The 21544-nt window shown below is 56.6% G+C and overlaps 1 protein-coding gene across 1 annotated transcript in view; it reads right to left on the minus strand.

Annotated features, from left to right (window-relative positions):
• The window catches only part of ARHGAP23 (Rho GTPase activating protein 23), a 72532-nt gene that overhangs the window by 36155 nt on the left and 14833 nt on the right, over window positions 1–21544 (minus strand). Inside the window, exons 2-7 of the mRNA XM_025440808.3 lie at window positions 10110–10271; window positions 7433–7475; window positions 6102–6200; window positions 5831–5909; window positions 5613–5667; window positions 1274–2438 (exon numbers count right to left, since the gene is read on the minus strand). Of these exons, the coding sequence (XP_025296593.3) occupies window positions 1274–2438; window positions 5613–5667; window positions 5831–5909; window positions 6102–6200; window positions 7433–7475; window positions 10110–10271 (1603 nt within the window). The remainder of the gene's footprint in view (window positions 1–1273; window positions 2439–5612; window positions 5668–5830; window positions 5910–6101; window positions 6201–7432; window positions 7476–10109; window positions 10272–21544) is intronic.

Raw genomic sequence — 21544 nt, forward strand, 5'->3', positions numbered from 1 at the left:
GGTTCCTAGACCAGGAACTTACTAAAGGCTGTGTCTGCCTACTCAGACCAAAGGCTGGCCAGGGAAGGTCAGGGCTGGGTCTCCCCTCCCTGGTCTGGCCTCTTCTCCCTCACTCCCATGACTACACATAGGGTGAGCTCACCATGCTCAGCTGTAGGCACCATCTCTCGGCTCCTGGCTCCCAGTCTCATGATCTTGCATCTGGTCTTTCTCTCAAGCCCCTACACCCAGCCCAGCCCATCCTGCACCCTCATGACACAGTAGCAAACCCTAAGCCTTTTCCTGCCCTATTCTCATTCCCAATATGGAGGGGAGGCACAACCCTCTAGCTAGGCCAGAAACCTGGGAATCACCTGTCCTCTTCCTTACCCAACATCTGTTTCCCTGGCAGCAAACTTTCAGTGCCTTCTCTGCTCTCAGGATAAAGTCCAAACTCCCCCAGAGAATGACACGGCCCCTCTGATGACCTGGAAGGGCAGCCTGCCTCTCTCACTTCAGAGTCTTGGTATATTCTATTCTCTTCCTTGATAGTCTCCCCCTGACTAACTCCTTCTCATCCTTCAAATCTTAGCTCTAATCTCCTTTCTTCAAGATTCTCTCCTTGGCTACCACGCCTCAATTTGGCCATGTCACCCTTCTCTGTCTCCTAGAGTTTCCTGTACTTCCATCACACACACATCATGGCGTTGTTCTTGTCTGATCATCTGTCCCCGCTGCTGGACCACACACTCCAGGAGAGCACGGAACCTCGCACAGTGCCTAACACAAATATTTGTTGGATGAATGGATGGATGGAGGGTGGATGGAAGGAACAAGGAGTGAAAGGAACAAAGGAAGGATAGAAAAAAGAAAGAATGGAAGGAAGAAATGAATGGACAAAGGGAGGAGGGAGAAAGAAAGGGAGGAGGAAAGAAGATAAATGATGAGGTGGGTGGGTGGGTGGGCAAAAGGAAGAAGGGAGGGAAAGAAGCGAGGCAAGACAGAAGGAAAAATAAAAACAGAGCTGAAGAGAAAGAGGGAGAGAGCGAGAGAAGGAAGAAGAGAAGGGAGGGAGGGAAGACGGCTGGGGGAGAAACGAACAGGAGAAAGGATGACAGGATACAAGACAGCACAGAAGGATGGATGGATGGATGGATGGACAAATGGATGGATGGACAGAGAAACAGACTGATCCTAACAGCGCTCAACCCAGGTTTCACCCGTGTGACAGGTGGGTGGGGTACAACAGGGCACAAATGACCAAATCTCCCAAGCCCCCTGTACCATCACTCACCAATGAAGGGGATGGAAGCCAGAGAATCTTCGGTAGTGGCCAAAGGGGCCATCTTCTTGCCCAAGCGTTCCACGCGCCCACTGGTCTCTGGCTCTGGGGACTCTTCACCAAACCCAAGGTTCATCTGTCTTGCAGGGGGCAGCTGGACCTTGCGGCCTGTGGGAGGCTTTTGCCTCAGGACCACCTCATCGCGGCGATCCTCAGTGGGAGGCTCCAGAGCCCGGGTGCCAGGTTCTGGGCGGACAACCCTTGGTGGTTCGGAGGCCTCCGGTGGGAATGATGCTGGGGACTGGGCCAAGTTGAAGGTGGGTAGCCCCCCAAATGGTGAGTCCCGGAAGGAGAGTGCATGCAGGAGGCCAGTCCGGCGCTGGAATGATGGACTGTAGCTCCGGTATCCAATGTACCCAATGTCGTCCAGGCCTTGCAGACCAGGCGGGGGTGGGGCCTGGGGTGCGGGAAGGTCCCTGGGTGGGCAGGCAGAGGTGTGGGCAGACGGACGCTGGGAAGCCCAGCCACAGCGCTCAAAACGGGGTGATACCAGTGCTCCTGGCCCCAGTGCCTCAGCTGAGCGGGTGGCCCGGCTCAAGTAGTCGTCTGAGCGAGCTCGGTGCCAGCCTTCCTGGCCCAACTGGCTCAAGGCACCCTGGGAGGTGGAGCAGGGCCATGGGTGGTGGGCAGTCACTTCCTCTAACCGGTCCTGGGAGGCACTGCGGGCCCGGGGGGGCATGGCAGGGCACCGTCTCTCCCCCGCCCTGCGGGGTACCTGGTTTGACAGCCAGTGTGACAAGGCCTGTTGGCACTCCAGTCTGCTGGGGGGCACCCGGCTGCCAGGCTCAGGGAAGGCACGGGGCATCCGGGGCTCCGGGGGGAGGCGGGGGAAGGCACCAGGGCTGGGGCGGGGCTGGCTCATCCCCGAGGAAGAGTTGTCCAGATGGGAACGGGTGGTGGAAGGGACGCGGGGCCCCGGGTCGCTCCAGGCAGCAGGACTCCGGGGGTCACTGGGCAGTGCTGAGAGGGGCTCAGGCACCATAGTGGCCCAGGTGGAGACCCGGGCTGGCGGGGCGTAAGTCTTGCGAGGGTAGCAGATTGGGGGTGGCTCTGGGATGCTCCGGGCCTCTCCAGAATACGGCTCGTTCCCCTTCAGGTAGGCGTCCTGGGAGTAGGCCTGACCGGGGACACAAAGGCAGGTGAGCAGGGTGAGACAAGTCCCACAAAGCAGGGCTACAGCAGCCGTGGGAGATCAGGACCCTGGGGAAGGGGACTGAGGGAACAGACCAAGCAGGGGAGCCCTGAGTGGGTGGGGGAAGGAGGGCATGCTCCACAGAGAGTCAAGTGGAAGGAAGGGAGAGAACAAAGAAATTAGAGGCCTTTGGGAGTCTCTCTGTCATACATACACACACACACACACACACACACACAAACACTCTCTTTCACTGGAGAAAGAGCCAGGATTTCTCTAAGACTTATGACAAGGACTGCCTTTAGCCACAAACATTCCGACATCTGTTTTCTGGGGTCCTTCCCCCACACTGGCCTCAGCTGCCTCCTTGCTTCCTGACATCCAACAGTACCCACAGTCCCTCTAGCAGAGCTGGGAAACCCCACCAGAGACCAGTCTAGGTGGCCAGAGACAGAAAAAAGCCGACTAAGGGGTGTGTCCACAGTGGGGTGGGCTGGGAAAGCCCAGCTGTCCCTCTGTCCCTCCCCCCCGACAGGGAGCTGGGCCTCTGGAGTGAGGAGAAACTTGCCCACCTCTTGCTCCCTCTAGGCCAGGCTTAGGGGAGGGGCCAGACTGCCTAAGGGGCCCTGGGCCACCTCCTGCCACCCCAGGCCTGGAATCTGGCCCTGGGAGCTGAGGCTGACGCTGCATTGCTGAGGAGTGACAGGCCCAGTGCCCAGGCCCAGCCAAAAAAGGAGGCAGCCCCCAGGGACCGCGGCCTTGTGGCCCTGGCCTGGCCTGGCCCATGGGTGCGCAGGGGCCTATTGCAGGGTGAAGTATCAAAGGCTGGGAGGGTGAAACACACAGACACACTCACACATGCGCAAGCGCGTGCATGTGCCACACCACAAGGAGATACCGGAAAATACACACCCAAAGACACACACACACAACGAAACACAATGAGACACACACACACACAAATAACTATACCTCCAGTCCCAGGCACACACATCATGTGCTGAAGACAAGTTAGACCACACCCCCCCACACACACACACACACTCAGCCCCCTCCAGACCCACACACCCAGTCGGCAACACTCACATACCTCTCCCTCCTGCCATCCTGCCGGCTCCCCAGGCTCCCCGCATCAAGGCGGTGGCGGTGGCGGCGCCAGCATCTCGGCCAGCCTTCGGCCTCCCAGGCTCCTCCGGGCTAACCCCCACTGACCACTGTGCTGGCCTAGCCTCCGTTCCCCCCCACACCCCCAGTCTGGGCTCCCAGCGCCTGCCCTCCGCCCCCACCGGCGCTCGTGCTCGAGCGCTCGCTCGCGTGCGCTCGCGCACTCTCTCTCTCTCTCTCTCTCTCTCTCTCTCTCTCTCTCTGCTGGCGGGAGGAGGAGGAGGGAGGGGAAGATGGGTGTGGAGGGGCCTCGCCGCGTCGGCGGTGGCGTCAGCAGCTGCCGAGGCCCCATTGGCCCCCAGCTTTGGCTCCCAACCACAGGAATGCCTGGGCCCCACCCTCGGGCTGGCCCAGGGTGGGGGGTGGCAGCGGAGGGCCCCAGATGCTAACATCTGGGGCTGCCTTCCCACCTCAATCTCAAACCTCTCAAATCTCTAGAAAAGAGCTCAAGGCTGCTGCTCTGTCCCCACCCCTGTCCTCCTCCAGCGCTGGCTGGCGGTCACTCCCTCATTGCTTGCCTCGCCTCCGCCTGGGGAAGCATACCCACAGGGCCTTTGAGACTTGCAGAGTTTGGGAGGTTTGCGAGTTGAGTTCGTTCATCTCTCTGGGCCTCCAGCCTTACCTCCCCCTCCCCAGGAAGGACAAGGGGGACAATCCAGGTCAGAGGGCGGAGGTTCCCAGAAGGGCTCCGTGCCAGGCATGGCACTGTGATTACAGTGATTATGAGAGTGTGTCCAGGGCAGAAGCCAGCACGGCGGCTCCCAGGGCCTCCTGGGTTTGGCCCTCAGCCTCCCCCCCAGGGGGCTGTGACCTTGGGGGCAAGCAAGCTGGCATCTGACTGAGACCCATGAGATCAGGAAACTGGACACTGGGCAGAGAGGACTGCCCTGGGCTCTGGGCCAGGACTGAGGTTGGGGTGCACAGAGACAGCATGTGTGTGTGCACATGTACGTGTGTGTCTCAGGGCACAGAGCATGTGGGGCAGACAGATATACATGTTAGTGCTGGGTACCGGCTCTGTGTGTGGTGGCCCAGGGCAAGTTCTGGGTGTGCTGATGCACCCAGGTGCGGGAAGGGGCATCTGGAGTGTGTATCACCATAGTGTAAGTTTTGGTTACTGGGCTGACATGTTGGGCCGGAGCATGCTGTGATGTCCGTGGGCATACGTGCCATGACAACAGAGAGTATCTAATATCAGCGAGTTTTCATGTTGTGGTAAGAAGTAAGAGTCCGTGTGTTTTGACACCTCATGGTATATTGTGGGGAATTGAGACACTGAGGAACACGTTGTGCTATTTTGAGGTTTGTGTATGGTGATGCTTCAGTATGTGTGGGTATGTGCCTGTGCGCAGCACTGAGAGATTGTTTGTGTCATGGCACGTGACTGGTATGATATAGCTGGTTTACTGCATGTTATCACGTCCTGTAGTGTAGGGTGTGCTGGATGAAGGGTAGGTGCTGTGAGGTTATGTTGTGTGACTGTGTATCTAGCATGTTCTGCTAGCGTACCAAGTGGTTCATGGTATATTATATGAACAAAAGCACTTGAAGGTGGAGTGGGGTAGGGTGGGGTGGAATGTGCTGTATGTGTGTATATGTGTGTACGTGTGGACACATCTACAGGAGACATGCTCACTCAGGGCCAGGCAGGGAGGGGGTGTGGAGAACAGGCTCATGGGAGCCGACAAGAACATGCCAGTCTGGCAGGGCCCGCTGGGCCACCTCCTTCCAGATACCCTGGCAAGAATCCTGCCTGCCAAGGCCAGAGCCTCCCCCTCCCCCAGCATAGAGCAGCCCTGAATGAAGCAACAACCAGCCCCAGCCCAGGGATGGGCCTGGCATCCCCAGTTGGGCAATAGTGGGTTGGTGCTGCACCCCCTACACTCTTCTTTGCCTCCCAAAGTGTCCAGTGTAGAAGGGAGGCCCAAGAAGAAGGGCTGTATCCTGCCCACAGGCCCCAGGGCCCTCCACCTCAGATAGCAGGGCAGGACTCACCAGCTGGAGGATATCCTCGTCCTTGGGCATGATGGAGAGCTCCAGAGTATCATCGCTACAGAGACAGGGCAGGGGGTCAGGCCAGGCTGAGGCAACAGGGTCTGGGAGAACAGGGATCCTGGTCGCCAGGGCACCCCCAGGGTCAAGGGGGTGAGGTGCAGGGACTCAGTAAGTAGGCTGGGAGCTATTACAGGAGAAGGGAGGCAGGGGGCGCTCACCTATTCTGGATCAGAGCTATGACCTGGGAGTAGGTCTTCCCAATGACGCTCTCCCCATTCACCTTCACCAGCCGGTCCCCTGGAGAAGAAGGGCAGGGTCACACGTGAGCAGGCAAAGGGGCAGCAGTAGCTTCTCCTGAGAACCCCTGTCTCAGGTATGGATGATGGTACCAGGACAGGCGCTTCCCCAACACCCAGATCTGAGAATCCTATCCTTAACCAGAAGTACAACCAGAGAAGTACAATGAGCTGGGCCACTGGGACAGCTCACCTGTGCGAAGCCCCGCTCTATGGGCAGGGCCATCATCCTTCACGTTCTTGACAAAGATGGTATCCATGGGCTCCAGGCGGTGGTGCCGGGGGGAGGGTCCTGGTGAGCATCAGCCAGGTTAGCTGGGGGTGGCCGCTGAAGGTCACACGCACAGCTATACACACAGGGGACACACACTCAGAGAATGATCACACTCACACAGACACAAACATGGGTCCACACATTCACAGAGACAGGGATGCATTTGGAGGAGACAAAGAGACACAACCCTGGGAGAACAAAAACCCATGTGGACGAAAACCTCCACGGACATATCAAAGTCACTCCTCAGATACCTCTCACATCTTAGCACTCTGCCAGAAAGGAGACTTATAAGGAAGGACACATGTGGGCCTTGCCCTCCTGCAGCTGCCCAGCCAGTGGAGCGGACACCCACACATGCAGAACGTCCACGCCCATGAACCTGGGGGAGCCGTAGAAAGGCCCTGCAGCTCCCAGACAATCAATCCCCACACCTCCCACCCTCCCCCTTCCCCAAGGTCAAGGGGGCTCTAAGCAGAGGCCTAAAGATCCTGAGATGGACGCTTTCCTCCATGCGACATCACATGACACCCCGGCAATCATCCTCTGCTGCTGTCTCCATCAGAGAAATGGGCCTATTCTAGGTCAGCTGGCTCTTGCCCTCACCCCCATGGGCCTCTGTGATGGGGACTCGGGAAGACAGTGTTGCCATGGCTTCCCAGCAGAAGCTCCAGTGGCACAAAAAGAAGGCTGCCCGTCTTAAATACCCTGGGTGGCAGAAAGGGGCCCTCTGGCTTAGCAAGGGTGACAGCCAGGGGAGTTAGGCCCACATCTGAAAAGATAAAGACTTCAAGGCTCCCCTTATACCCAAAAGAACCCCAGTGTCTCTGTCCCTGAGGACAGTCATTGGTCAGTTTCTTCCTACCACTAGCCCCCAGGCTCTGCAACCCTGTCTGTGCCTCAGTCTAGGCTGGGAGTAACTTCCAGGGGCAGGGGCCAGGTCTTAGAAAGGCCTCTGCTCTCCAGAGTGCCACCCCGAGTGTGAAATGGACAGGCCCAGAGGGAGAGAAATGTGAGAAAAGAAAAGTAGGATCGAGAGAGAGAGAGAGAGAGAGAGAGAGAGAGATTGAGAGAGAGAGAGAAAGAGAGAGCACAGATATCCAGAGTAGACACAGAAAAAAGATGGAAAAAACAGTCAGGGCCGAGGTTTGGGGGTGAGGGACAATAAAATCCAGGCTGATTTGGGGTAGAGGGGGAGGACAGGCCCCAGCTCAGCCCCAGCCTTAGCACCCATCCTCACCACTCCTTACCTCCTCCTCCTCCTCCTCCTCCTCGGCCTCCATTCTCTTCCTCCTGTGGGGGACAGAGAGGTAGGTGTGGGGCCTCTATCCAGCGATCAGCAGCAACACCCAGGCGGGCCCCTCAAGCTCCCCCACCCAGCAGCCTCCCTCTTATCTTTCTGCAACTAGCCCAGGACCCAGAAGGCGCGGGAGGGGTGTCAGCGGGGACATCGAGCCCCAAGCAATCTTCCGCAGTAACATGAACCCTCTCTCATGACTGCTGATCCCACAGCCTTGTATCTCAGCCATCTGAAAGCCCCCAATTCAATGGGGGGACCCATGACCCCTTCCCTTGAGGAGCTCAAAGCCCGATGGAGGAGGTTCCAAACATGCTAACTCACAGAGAGAATTCAGGCAGACACAGATAAGCAGGCAGGACAAGTGCAAACAGTGGCTATCAGCTCATAGAGAATGGAAGGGAAGGCCTGATTAGCACCCCTCTGGGGGAGGGGATTTTAAGGCAAGTTTGGGGAGGGAGGGGGAGGGCGTTGTGGGGGAGGGAAGGGGGTATGCAGGCACTGGGTGGGAGAAAGAAGCAAGCAATTGTGGGATTGGATCAGCTGAGCTGAAGGAGAAAGAAAGCAACACCAGCAAGTGACAGAAGCCAGACTAAAGCATCCGGGTGTGAAAGGAGAGAAAGAGGGACCCGGTGAAGGTTCCTGGGTGGGAGAGAGCAGATGAGAAATGCCAGTTAGGGAAAAGGAGTCTAGCATCTAGCAGGGCTAAGAAATGGAGTCCAGGAGCCCTACTAGGGAGGCCTTAGGGATCATCCCAGTAGTTAGAGGGAGAGGACTGGATTTGGGGAGGAAACAGAAATGAGAGAAAGAGAAGAAGGTCAGAGAGACAGGACAGGGTAGCAGGATGTGGTACATTAGAGCTGGATGCGATGTCTGCTGTCATCTTATCTACTACTCTCCTGCAGACCATCCATTCTACAGCAGATGACGGGGTGTGACTTGTCCAAGGCCACTCAGGGACGGTAGCAGAACCAGGGCTGAAACCCAGGACTCTTTGGCACCCCAGCCGGGACACAAAGGCTGCTGGGCACTGCTGGAGAGCAGTCCCTTGGCCCCTGCCCTCCCCACATGGAGTGCGTGCCTGCTGATGTGAGCTGACAGCAGAGTGAGCTGGTGGCAGAGGCAGATGGATACATTTAGATGGCTGAGCTCCCTGCGGGCTCCCAGCCCTGGGCAGTTTCTGGAAACGGGATGGAGCCTGTCCCTGCCCTGCCCTGCCCTGCCTAGTGTTTTCCAGCACCCCACAGGAGCGAGGTCTCTCTGAGACAGGTCCACCACCCAGCCTAGACCACTCGGGCTGCTTCTGCCCCAGTCACCCCTCAGCAAGGTCCCCTGAGAGAAGGTAGCCGGGGCCAGGCAGGAGGGACATTCTGGAGTAAAAGAAAGGAAGGACTGGAGGTTCCAGGGCAGGGACCCAGGACGCTGGGGTCTTCGGGCTTCAAGGCTGGGGGGTTGGGCCCCTCTCAGACACCATCACCCTCCACTTACACTCTGAAGCATGGCTGCAGCCAATGAGAAGAGTTCATGCGGGTACTCCCAGATTCAGACATGGATGAAGGTACACAGCGACATGTACACAAGATGCATTTCTACAGATACTCACATGCACATGTCCAGATAGACAAACATACATGCACATGACCAGTATACTGTGCACTCATCTGCACACAAAGAGAACCAAGCAAGTCCATAGACACAGGCCACGAAATGCAAGGCTTTGGTTCTCTGGCAGGTGGGACCAAGCTCCCCAAGGGAGAGCCCCCAACAGCTGATCCCAGCCCTGAGGGTAGGGGAGAATCGGGTTCATTGACTCCCAAATAAATCTGTCGCCTCCCCTGCTGGAAGAGAGGCAGGGGAGGTCTCAGAGCCCTCAGGGGGAGCCCTGGTTCCTGCCTAGGAGCCCCCCACATCTTCCTGCATGCCTGCTTCACCTCCTTCATGGTCAGGGAGCCCCCCACCCCCCGGCCACATTGTCAGTTGGGCATAGCAGCCCTGGTTCCTGGTCTCGGAGAACCTGATATTTATATTAGGGCCAGAAGGGCTCTTAGGGGTCAAGGAGATAAATGCCCTCATGTTACAGCAGGAGAAATGGAGCCCAGAGAGGACTGAGACGCCCTCAAGATCCATAGGGAATTAGGAGCTGCACCAGGATTGGAACCTAGGGCCCCCTTCTTCCAGCCTGGTACGGGCTGGGCCACTCCAGGAGAGTCCCAGAGGTGTGTTAGGACAGATTCTCCAGGAGTTCAGGCTAGGGAGGGCGCAACAAACCCAGCTCAGAAGCGGCCAAAGAAGACCAAGAGTCCTGGGAACTCCATTTCTCCGAGGTTATTCACTTTCCAAAAGCCAAGAGTCTATGGGTGGGCATGAGCATCCCAGCTCCCTCCAAAAGTTCCTTGCCCAGAACCATCCACCCTGCCCCTTCTCCTGGGAAGACCAAACCCAGGGTAGTTAGGGATCTTGTCCACAAGCATACAATGCATATGACCCAGCCAGGGCCATCTCTACCTCTCAGTGACCCTCCTCCCAGGCCACAGAAGAAAGGCTATGGAGGGGCCGGTGTGAAGGAATTTCCCCTCGCCCCATTAAAGCTTCCTTAGGACAGGACAGGGCAGTGGGCAGGTCGGGTGTACCTTCAGGCTACAGTGCACGGCTGACTCTGGTGGGTACACGATGAAGTGGCGCAAGGTGAAGCCAAAGCCATCCTGGAGACTTTTGTGCAGCAGCAGTGTCCGCGGCCCTTGCCAGGGGAGGGGGCGCCCAGGGGAGCACCCATCTCTCGGGCCCAGTGGCAGCTGTGGGAGCACAGGGAGACAGGGCTGAGTGGCTGTGTGGCCCACACTTCCAAATCTGCACATTGCCTCCTGCAGCCAGGAGGGATGGGGCACGGGGTGAGGTGCATGGGCCCTGGGGTTCCAGGCCCCCTCCTGTGCTCCTGACCTCCTTCTTGCCCCCTTCCTTCCTCTCCCACCTTCATTAGCCCAAAGCTGCTTCTTTCTTTCCCCTCCCTCCCCTCATGACACCTTTGCCTCCAGGGAAACAATTCCCTGCAGCCAGCCAAGTATTTTCATTCAGGTCAGTTTGGCAAGTGTTTGCTGAGCACCTACTGTGCTCCGGAAGCTGGACACACAGCCTTCTTGCCTGGGAAGTGTCTGCTGCCATCTGAGCTCATCCCTGCCTGCTGCACAATCTCACACACAGACACAGACACACTTCTGCGGACACGGACGCATCCACACACACTCCTGCAGACAGAACACACCATACACCCAGACAAGCACACTCTGGTGCAAAGGTGTACCCAGACGGGCACGCCAATGATTATACACATACATACTTATGTAGACAAACATGCGTATGTCACACAATCACACCTAATCAGTCACACACAGACACATGCACACAGCACATGCAGCAGACATACAGACACACATGTACAGACAGACTGGCACACACGCATCCTGCAGGAGCAGCAGCAGCAACAGGTAAGGGCCTAGAGCCATGAGGGAGCAGACTGGACTTCAGACAACTGAAGGCTGTTCAAACTGACTTCCAGAGGCTCCGGAGCACAGCCAGAGGCATGGCTGTTCGCTGGATCTGAGAGGGGAACAGGGGCGGGGGGGTGGAGGGAGAGACACTCTGCTGCGCTCTGGCCCTACCAGATGGAATGCCTAGGATTCCCCAAGATGATATGGCAGAAGATGTCTGAGGACTAGGGTCTGGGGGCACACAGGTCTGCTTCTGGGGCAAGAGGGGGAGAGAGGCCTCACTTCAGGTCCCCTGTTCAGATGCAGAGAGGGAAAGCGGGTGATAGAAGGGTGTCGAAGAGCTGCATGCCCAGGGAGGCAGATAGCAGATTGGCAGAGAAGGAAGACAAGGGTGGGCTGCCTGGTGAAAAGCCAGGATGTCTCCCTAGGGGCTCTTTAACCCACAACCTCAGGCATCCTAACCTGAGGACTCTAAAATCCAAACCTCAGAGGACAAAAAGGCCCTATCCCCACCCTCAACAGTCCTCAACCTCTTCACTCCTCCTTGGCACCAGGTGGGAGTCCTCAGGGGTGGGGAGTGGGGGGAGAAAGGCAGTCTGGGTGTAGAGGGAAGAAGCCCACCAGCTCTGGGGTGAGGACTCCCCCCAACCTTTGCCACTCAGATGACCTGATCCTAAGACGTTCCTTCATGTATCCATTCCCCAGCCTGTTCACATTTCTGGTGGAAAGTAGCCTTGGGCCCAGCCCTTTGCTAGGGATTTCTGTGTGGGGTAGAGATTTCTAGGTGGCACAGAGGTCAGAAAGGCTTGGGAGAGGGGGTGTATCTTCACATCTTCTGTATCCAAAAGATGAAATAAAAACATGACAGAGGCAGTAGGTTTGCTTCATGTAATCCCAGCGAACATAGCTAGGTGGAAGGTACAGGAGGCCAAGTGAGGCCCCGGCCAGGGAGACCAACCTAATCATATCTGTCTGGAAAGCTACCAGATGAGGTTGTGAATGCACAGTCTCCTGAAGGGTCTGAGCAAAAACTGGGTGCTCCCCAGTCTGGGAGGCCTTGGCTGAGATTCCAGCCTGGGTCAGGAGGTCCAGTGATAGCCCTTCGGCTCCTTCCACTTGTGGCTATAGTACAGCCAGTTCCACTGAGCCCCACACCCCCCCTCCCCCATCCCAGGGGTCTGAAGAGTCCAGAGGAGAAACTTCTCTGGGAATTCTGCTGAGGTCTGAAATCCCCTGGATTTCCTATCTCTGCTGACCTGGCAAGGAACTGATCAGGGAGGGGAGAGGGCCTGGGGGAAGCCCCCTGACTGCTGCTACCAGAAGCCCCTGCTCCTCCCCAGTGTGGGCTGCCTCCCCTGAACGCCCTCTGCCCGGGCTCAGAGCTGAGAGGCTGTTTGCAGGGCCCATTGTTTTGCCGGTGTCCTGGATTAAGGTTTAAGCCACCAGCTGCCCCAGTGATGAGAAGTGGCTGGGACAGGTCCCCGCACGCCCCCCACCCCTCCTCCAGCACACATCCTGCCTGGAGCTGCCAGCTGCCTTGCCTTGGGGGTGCCACTCTCCCAGGGCCTGGCTGTAACCCAGGGCAGGCCTTCTTCTCTCAGGTCCCCCCTTGGCCCAAGCAGCCTCCCCCCTTATCTCTGCCTCTCCCTTTCCTCCTTTCCTTCCTCCCAGTCTCCCTTCCCCCATCCCTTCCAACTAGCTCCTGAGAATGTCAGTGTGGTAATGCCCCTGCCACAGCTACTATACCCCTGCCTGAAGAGGAGACACCATAGTCCCCATCAACTATTAGATTTGGCAGCTCGGCTCCCCTGTGGGAAGTTCTTCTTTGATTTTAACCTCAATCCTTCATGTTACTATGCTCAAATTTTCTCTCCTCCCCTCTGACCTGGGACAACACTGGGTCTGGCTCTCATCTTGACAGGAAGGGAGGTGATAGACACAGAAAGAGAGAAGGAGCCAGCAATGGGAACAGAAAGGTGACTAGACTGGGAAGGGGTTTAGCTCACACACATCCCAAAATCTGCTTCTCTGGGGTAGGCACAGAGACAAGGGGATGGAGATGGAGAGGCTCAGGGGACATGGGGACATCACTGATTACCATCCTCCTAGCCCAGATCTATCTCCAAATGTTCTCAGCCTCATGTCAGGAAAGAAAGAGACATCCAGAAATGCCAGCTGATGGTGGGAAGAGGGCAGATGGCCCCAGGGCCACAAATTAGAACTAGACACGTGGTGGGTTAGCAACACCAGGAACCAGAACCCAGGAGTCCTGCTCCTCCCCCCTAGGAGCATAAAGAGGTCATTGCAGGGAGCACAGCGTTCATGCTGGGCATGGTTCCCACTGTGACTCACGCCCTACCAGCCCGGTCGATCCCGGACATCAGACACACTGTCCCCACCCCCTATCTCCAGCCCTGTCAGTCCTCACCCCAAGATCACCCATTACCTGCCACCTCAGCCTCCTTTGCCCACTAGGAAACCCTTGTGTGCCCCTGTGCCCACGGCCCCTACGGGGAGAGGGTAGCGTGGTACCCTCCACTCCACTTACTAAGACCCTTGCCTGCCTCTGACTCGGGCTCCCTGCCCAGCAAAGTCCTCAGGACTCCAGGCCCCAGCATCTATTCAAACAACCCTGGTCCCTTCTATCCTTCCACTGCCTATAAACCAAGAAGTTTGAGGCCCTAGAGGCCATCACTCAGACTGGGGAGCCTCTTCCAGCGCCCCGGGAAAAGCTCCCGGCCACAACCTGCCACCCTGGCCCGCATCTCTCCAGCTCCTCACTCACTCCGCGCTTGGGGACATGGGTCCCTTGGGGGCATGGGTCCCGGGACACAGGGCGCACTCAACTCCAAGACCCCAGGGGGCCGGCGGCCTGACCCCACCCGCCTCGAGGAGGCCCACCCTGCCCTGCACCTCCACCCCGCCGGCCCGGCAGCCCGGCAGCCCGCGGCTCTCACCCTGGCGAGGCGCGGCCCGGGCGCGCGGCGGTCGCTGTGGGCGAGGCAGGGCAGCCAGAGGCAGCGCGGCTCCGGGGCGCTGCAGTCCACGCCGACGGCGCGTTCCCAGCGCCAGCCCCAGGCCCCCGCGCGCTCCACGCGCCACACCGCGCTGCCCACGAGCGCCGCGGCCGGCGGGGGCCCCCGGGCCCGGCCGCCGCCCCGGCCCCAGTGCGCCGCGGGCCGGGCTTCCGGAGCGGGGCGCGCCGCGCGGGGGCCCCCGGCTGTTCCACGGCGCCCGGCCGGCGGCGTCCTCGGCCCCCCGGGTGGCGGCCGGGCCCCGGGGGCCCCCGCCCGCCCCCCGGAGCCGCGGGCCCGGGGCCCAGGGGCCCCGAGGGGACGGCCGGCCCGCGCGGACGGCGGCAGGACGGCTGCAGCAGCTCCGCGCCTCCCGCGCCTCCCGAGCCTCCCGGCTGAAGGCGCCTGAGCCCGGACACGCCGGCGAGTCGCGCAGGGCAGACGCCTCCCCCTCCGGGGCGGCCCCTGTGCGCGGCCGCCCCCATCCCACACACACCCACATGCACGCGGGAGGCCCGATACAGCGCCCCCGCACAGCCACACGCGGCACACTCTGCACACGGGCGCGCGCACACACTTTCACCCTCCCACTCGCGACGAAAACTCACGATGCACCGGCCCCACTTGTACTCGACGGTACACACGCACAACCAGCCTCACGTGCCTGAGAAACACACATTCACTCCAGCACATATGTTCCTCGCATGGATGCACACATGTAAACACACACCCTCTCCACCCTATACAGACCCACACCACACCCACACACATCTATACACCTGATATTCTCACATCCACACACACACACACACTCACTCTCCCTCTATCCACAGACACTACATAAACACACTATTCCCCTTACATATACATTGTGTGTGGACACCTTTCCATATACACACACACTTTGGACACCCTCCCATGCATATATGGTCCACACACCCCAAAGAGACACATTTGTGAGCATACCCACTGTGTCCCTAAAAGCACACCAGATCCCCTGGTACCCACCCATACACTCCCCACATACCCACAGAGATACCCATGAAGCCAGCTAGATGACATGCACACATTGCCCAGGACATGTACACATTGCCCAGAACACACACTCCATACATTGATGGTGTACCTCCTTGGTTCACACACACACATAACACTCCACACCAGAGTTATGATATACCCTAACGTTGCAGGTGGAGTCCCCACCACCACTTGTAGGGAATTGTGACCAACCCTCTTCCCCAGGACCCCCCTGCCCATTAGTTCCACCCAGAGGGGCAACGACCAAGCTGACAATGGGCTCCAACCTGGCCACCCCCCTCCCCCAGCATGTGAGTCAGACAGGAAGCTCATGTTGATGGCAGACCCTGCCTGCCTCCCTTCCTGGCGGTCTCTTCCCAGGCCCCTTCCCGGGTGGGGCCTTGGCTAGTAGGTGTGTATTTGCCACCACCATTTCTATCTCATCTGACTGTTCACAGTGTGCTTCTCCCCACAGCCACTCGCTGTGGCCCAGGGCCCCTGCTATGACCCAATATTCAGGGAAGGCAATGGAGGCCCAAGAACACTCAGCTTGTTATGGCAGCATGGAACTCCAAGCCCAGATCCCCTCATTCCAACTTTGTATCTTATATCCAAATTCTAGCCAGAAGCCAGAGAAGGGAGGCTGGGGAGGGGGAGCAACTGTAGCCCACCCCTGCTCCCAAATTTAGGAGTTCAGGGAGGAAGAGCCATAGGGCTGGGCCCTTGAGGGGCAGCCACCAGAAGGGAGAATCCTGCAGAAGGGGTACCTCCCTCTGCCTGCCCCCATCCCATCACCTGCGTCCTCTACAAGGACAGCCACAGGGGTGGATTGTGGTGGACTGAGTGGGAGGCAGAGGTAGGGGCACTAGTGGACTACAGGGCTGGGTAGGAGCAAGGGAGGGAGAAGGAAGGGAGGAGGAAGGGTGAGGGTGAGGCAGGCGAGTGGGGGCCAGGGAGCCAGGGAGCGGTTTTGTTCTCCTGCTTCCTGTTTGCCGCTTGCTGGGCCCCCTGTACAAGAGCTGGACCCCCACCCCCACCCGGGCGGAAGCCAGACGGGAAGAGCAAGGCTGCCACCAGCGCTGAGTCAGGAGGGCTTAGGGGCAGAGTAGGAAAGAACTGCAGTCAGGAGGAGCAGAGACCAGGCATCTCCATTAGCACTCTGCCTCCTGTCCCTCCATCACCAGAAAACCAAGGATTCTGGGTCAGGCCCACTCCTGCCCTTGCCTGCCCTGTGCCTCCCTATCAAGCCCCCGCCAAGAGCAGGCCTTCAGAAACCAGCTGGGAGCTCCACCAAGCTGTCCTCAGCTATGTCAGACTCCAGACTCTGTGGCCCCAAGCAGAGGGCAACGTCCATAGGGATGTCCTCGTTCAGAGTCTGGCCTGCTCTCCCAGTAAGCAGCCAGTAAAGTCCTCCCAGCTGCCTGACTTCCTTTCCTCTTGCTGCCAATGCAGCCCCCTGCTTCTGAGGAAGTGGAGTAACTCTCCCCCCTCGTGCCCCACGGAGCCTCTCAGGGCCAACAGGTGCTGCTGTGGGTCTGGATCAAGAATCCACTTCCCTCGAAACTGCTGAGGTTTCTGAGAGCTACAGGGAGGGGCGAGGCCGAGAAGCAGCACAGGGTTTCTGTGTTCAGAGACCTAGGAAATGATAAACCCTGTATGATGTCCACTTCCTGCCCTCTAACCTGGCTGGGCAGCAAGGGGGGACCAGGCTCTTCCAACCCAAATGTGCGCTTTCTCCACACCACCTCTTTTGCCCAGCCACCTCTATAGGGATGTCAGGAGAGGGGTGCACACAGTAGGGCCTTGAAGGTTGTACAGAGTTTGAATAGATGATTCTACAGGCCTGGGGAGCCTCTCAACCCCCTCCCCCATTTCCTCTGGGAAAGGAATGTGGGGTGGGTCCTAGAGGGTGGGGGGGATGGGGCCCAGGGCTGGGAAATACCAGGCGTTGCTGAGATTCTATTCCAAGCCTTCCTGCCTCGTGTGAGTCCTCCTCCCCTACACCCTCCCCAGCTTCCTCCCCCCAAATCAGGAATTACCCCGCTGAGCAGTCCCTCCCATCATCCTCTAGTTTGACCAGCTTGCAAAATCCATTCACCTTTATCTTGCTAAGGGTCCCTGGGGCAGGGCTTGGGGGCTGTACTTCCAAGGGGAGGGCATCTAGTCTTCCTCTTTCCAAATGAGATAATCATTCTTTACTGTTAGAAAGCACTTTCACTGGATTTCATGTGGCCCTTACCCTACCCAGTGCTATCCAGGGATTGTTTTATACCCATTTTTCAGATGTAGAAACTGAGACCCAAGAGGGCAAATGCCTAGCTCAAGACGTCACTTTTACTAAGCTGACACTCTATCTCAGACTAACTCAGATCTCTTTCTGTTACACCCCCTTGTTTATCCATTCAACAACTGCGTCTGGAGTGCCTGCTATGAGCCAGGAGCCAGGCCAGGGGCTAGGACACACGTGGGAGAATAAGACAAGTACACACCTTGCCCTCAGGGGCACTTAAATTTCTACTAGCATCCCAGCTCCTGAAACCTTCAGGGCTCCCCAAATTCCAGATTCAGGTCTGAGCCAGCTGCCTCCACTCCCACCAACAGAGACCCCCACATACCAAGGGAGTCCCTGTGCTAGGGGCTCGGGCCTCTTCTATGAGGAGACAATTTGTTTGACGGTGGGGTCAGAGGCCTTCCAGGTTAGACCTCCAACAAGAGGGTGGCCTGGGCTGTAGAAGCGGAAGACTGCAGGGTCAGCCTGACAACCAGGGACTGGGAAAGAGGAGGAGAGCATCCTGGGGCCCAAGGGTCAAGGCATATAAAAAGAAAAGCAGGGGCGCCTGGGCTGCTCTGTTGGTTAGGCGTCTGACTCTTGATCTCAGCTCAGGTCTTGATCTCAGGGTCGTGGGGTTGGGTCCTGCGTCAGGCCCCGCATTGGGCCCCACAATGGGCTCCATTTCTCTGGCTTTATTGCTAAGCCTCCTCCCAGAATGTAGACCCCCAAACCACATGACAAACAATGCCTCTACTCCAAAAGAATCATCCCACATTTATGACTCTCTGACAGGTCCCATATATTCATCACGTACTACCAAACATGTACCCATAACCACCCCACAACCTCACACACAGACAGTAAATCTACCGCCAGTCCCCATCCATCCCAGGCATGCGGGCAATGTGATACCCAAGGCATGCCCTTCCAGCCCACGCCTGGGCCTCTGACCCCTGCCCCAGTCTCTCAGCTCAAGGGCTGCCTCCCCCAGGCCTCCTCCACCCCTTTGCCCCATTCAGATGCCTGGTTCCCAGCACCACTTGTGTGCAGTCCTGGCATGCCCTAACAGGCCAAGCTGATGAGCCGGCCAAGCAAGCCTGCGTCTCTTCAACTAACTCAATGTGCCATAACCCTGCGTCACTGGGAGCCCCGGTAGCCCACTCAGACTGATCTATGGGGCAGAGGGTGGTCCAAAGGGTCTTTCCAGACTCCATGCTCTTCCCATCCAGAGCCAATCTTGCCCTGAGTTGGGGTGTTTGTGAAACCCTCCTCTCTCACTCTCAAACTGGACCAGAGCCAAGGAAGGCTGGAGGAGGAAAGGGAGGAGGAAGCACTTGCCCTGCCAGGAGTCCTACTGTCGTCTCAAGGAGGGATTGACACAATCTCAGCAGTCAGAATCCCTTGGTTATTCCAAAGAGAGCATGGCTCAGGGGGTTGCATATGGGCTCTGGAGTCCTCTAGAGTCCTCAACTTCAGAATCTGAGTCCAATCTCTACCACTTCCTGGCTGTGAGACCTTGGGCAATTTACTTAACTTCTTGGAGCTTCTGTTCCTCACTAATAAAATGGGTATGACACTCATTTCCACCTCATAGGTTGTTGGGAGAATGAAGTAATTTAAAGGAAGTCCTGAGCACATAGTAAGAGTTCAAGAAATGCAAGCTGGGTTCAGGGTGATTTTTTTTTTTCTTTACAATTTTTTTAATTGAGGTATAATTGACACACATATTAGTTTCAGGTGTGCAACCTAATGATTCACTATTTGTATATATTACAAAATGATCACTACAATAAGTCTACTTAACATCTATCACCACACATAGTTACACAAGTTTCTTGTGATAAGAACTTTTAAGATCAGGTCCTTGGGTGGCTCAGTCGGTTAAGCATCTGCCTTTGGCTCAGGTCATGATCTCAGAATCCTGGGATGGAGCCCTGCATCTAGCTCTCTGCTGAGCTAGGAGTCTGCTTCTTCCTCTCCCTCTACCCTGCCCCTTGCTCATTCCTTCTCTCTCTTTCTCTCAAACAAATAAATAAAATCTAAAATAAAAAGAACTTTTAAGATCTTTCACAACTTTCAAATATGCAATTCTGTATTATTAACTATAGTCATCATGTCCTACATTACATCCCTGTGACTTCTTTATTCTTTTATTTTTTTAAAGATTTTATTTATTTATTCATGAGAGACACACAGAGAGAGAGTCAGAGACACAGGCAGAGGAAGAAGCAGGCTCCACACAGGGAGCCCAACATGGGACTCGATCCCGATCCCGGGACTCCAGGATCATGCCCTGGGCCAAAGGCAGGCGCCAAACCATTGAGCCAGCCAGGGATCCCTCTTGTGACTTCTTTATTTTATAACTGAAAGTTTGTACCTTTTGACTTCCTTCACCCATTTTGCCAGCCCCAAGCCCCTGCCTCTGATCACCAAATTTGTTCTGCGTGTCTTTGCTGTTGTCCTTGTTTTTAGATTCCATATATAAGTGAGACTATAGGGATCCCTGGGTGGCGCAGCGGTTTGGCGCCTGCCTTTGGCCCAGGGCGCGATCCTGGAGACCTGGGATCGAATCCCACGTCGGGCTCCCGGTGCATGGAGCCTGCTTCTCCCTCTGCCTGTGTCTCTGCCTCTCTCTCTCTCTCTCTGTGACTATCATAAATAAATAAAAAATTAAAAAAAAAATAAGTGAGTCTATAAAGTACTTGTCTTCCTCTGTTTGACTGATTTCACTTAGCATAATGCCCTCGAGGGCAATGCAAGCTGTTCTGATTGTCTTCTGGATCTTCACATTCTCTCACACCCAGCCACACTCAACAATCAGACTTGCATGTGTACACACAATCACAACTCAGCCATGTGTACACAAGGACACCTTAACACAGGCAGACACTCACGGAGGTCTGAGCAGACCCAGCTGAACCCATTCACATGGGCATCACCACCACCTCCCACTGTCAGCCCCCTACAGGCTCCCACATGCCCCAATCTCCCCAGGCAGTCAGGCAGGGAGGCATCATCAGAAGGCCCCATTTCCATAGCATAACTTTGACCCTTTGGGAGTGGGGAAGTAGGCAATATGAGACCCTGGTAGGCAAGGAACATGGAGAAGGTGCCAGGCTGGCAGGGCCTCCACCCTGCAGGAGAGCCAGGCCCCTCCTCAGGGACACCAGAGAGAGGGGAGACTAAAGAGCGTCTTTTCTTATGGTGGGAAATGAACACTTTCAGAAAAGGGTGAGTCTGGAGCCAGCCACAAAGTAAACAACAGGGCCATTGCCCGGGCAACCACAGGCTGGTGTGGGACAGAGCCCACCACAAGTCCTCTCCACCCCCTGATTTACTCCACTCAGCAGGCCTGGCTGTCTCAGTGCATGCCCTCCATGTATCCATTCAGGTGTCTGGGCCCATCTGGGACTCCTCAGAGGAAGAGGCTAAGACTCCTCCATCAGACTAAGGGGCTCCCTGAGAGCAGACAGGGGTTTTGTTCTTGTGTTTTGTGTTTTCATCCCGTATCAGTCCAGGGTCTCCAAGAGGTCATGGCCCGTGTCTTTCCCCTCAGATTGGAGACTGCTCAAGGCATGGCCTGAGTCTCCCTCATTAGCCTGAGAGCTTCCTAAGGACAACTTTTCAGAAATGGATTTGTACAACTAGAATGCCTTGTGCTCCGTAGGCTCTTAAAAAATTATTTGTTAATGGTAAAGATGTGGAGAAATGGGAACCTGCATGCTTTGCTGTTGGAATGCAAAATGGTGTCATTGTTGTGGAAAACAGTATGGCAGGTCTTCTTAATTTTTAAAAATATTTTATTTATTTGAGAGAGAGTGTGTATGCAAAGAGAGAGAGAGAGAGAGAGCGCACAAGCAGGGGAAGGGGCAGAGAGAGAAGCAGATAGACTCCCCGCTGAGCAGGGAGCCTGATGTGGAACTCCATCCTAGGACCGTGGGACCATGACCTGAGCCAAGGACAGATGCTTAACCAACTGAGCTACCCAATGCACCCCAGGTCTTCCTAAAATTAAACAGAATTACTGTATGATCCAGCAATTCTGCTTGTCTCCAAAAGAAGTGAAAACAGGGACTCAAAGCAGTATGTGCGGGCAGCCCCAGTGGCTCAACTGTTTGGTGCCGCCTTCGGTCCAGGGTGTGATCCTAGAGACCCAGGATCGAGTCCCGCGTCGGGCTCCCTGCATGGAGCCTGCTCCTCCCTGTGTCTGTGTCTCTGCCTCTCTCTCTCTCTCTCTCTCTGTCTTTCATGAATAAATAAATAAAATCTTTAAGGAA

Source organism: Canis lupus, chromosome 9, assembly GCF_003254725.2.
Source record: "Canis lupus dingo isolate Sandy chromosome 9, ASM325472v2, whole genome shotgun sequence".
NCBI lineage: Eukaryota > Metazoa > Chordata > Mammalia > Carnivora > Canidae > Canis > Canis lupus.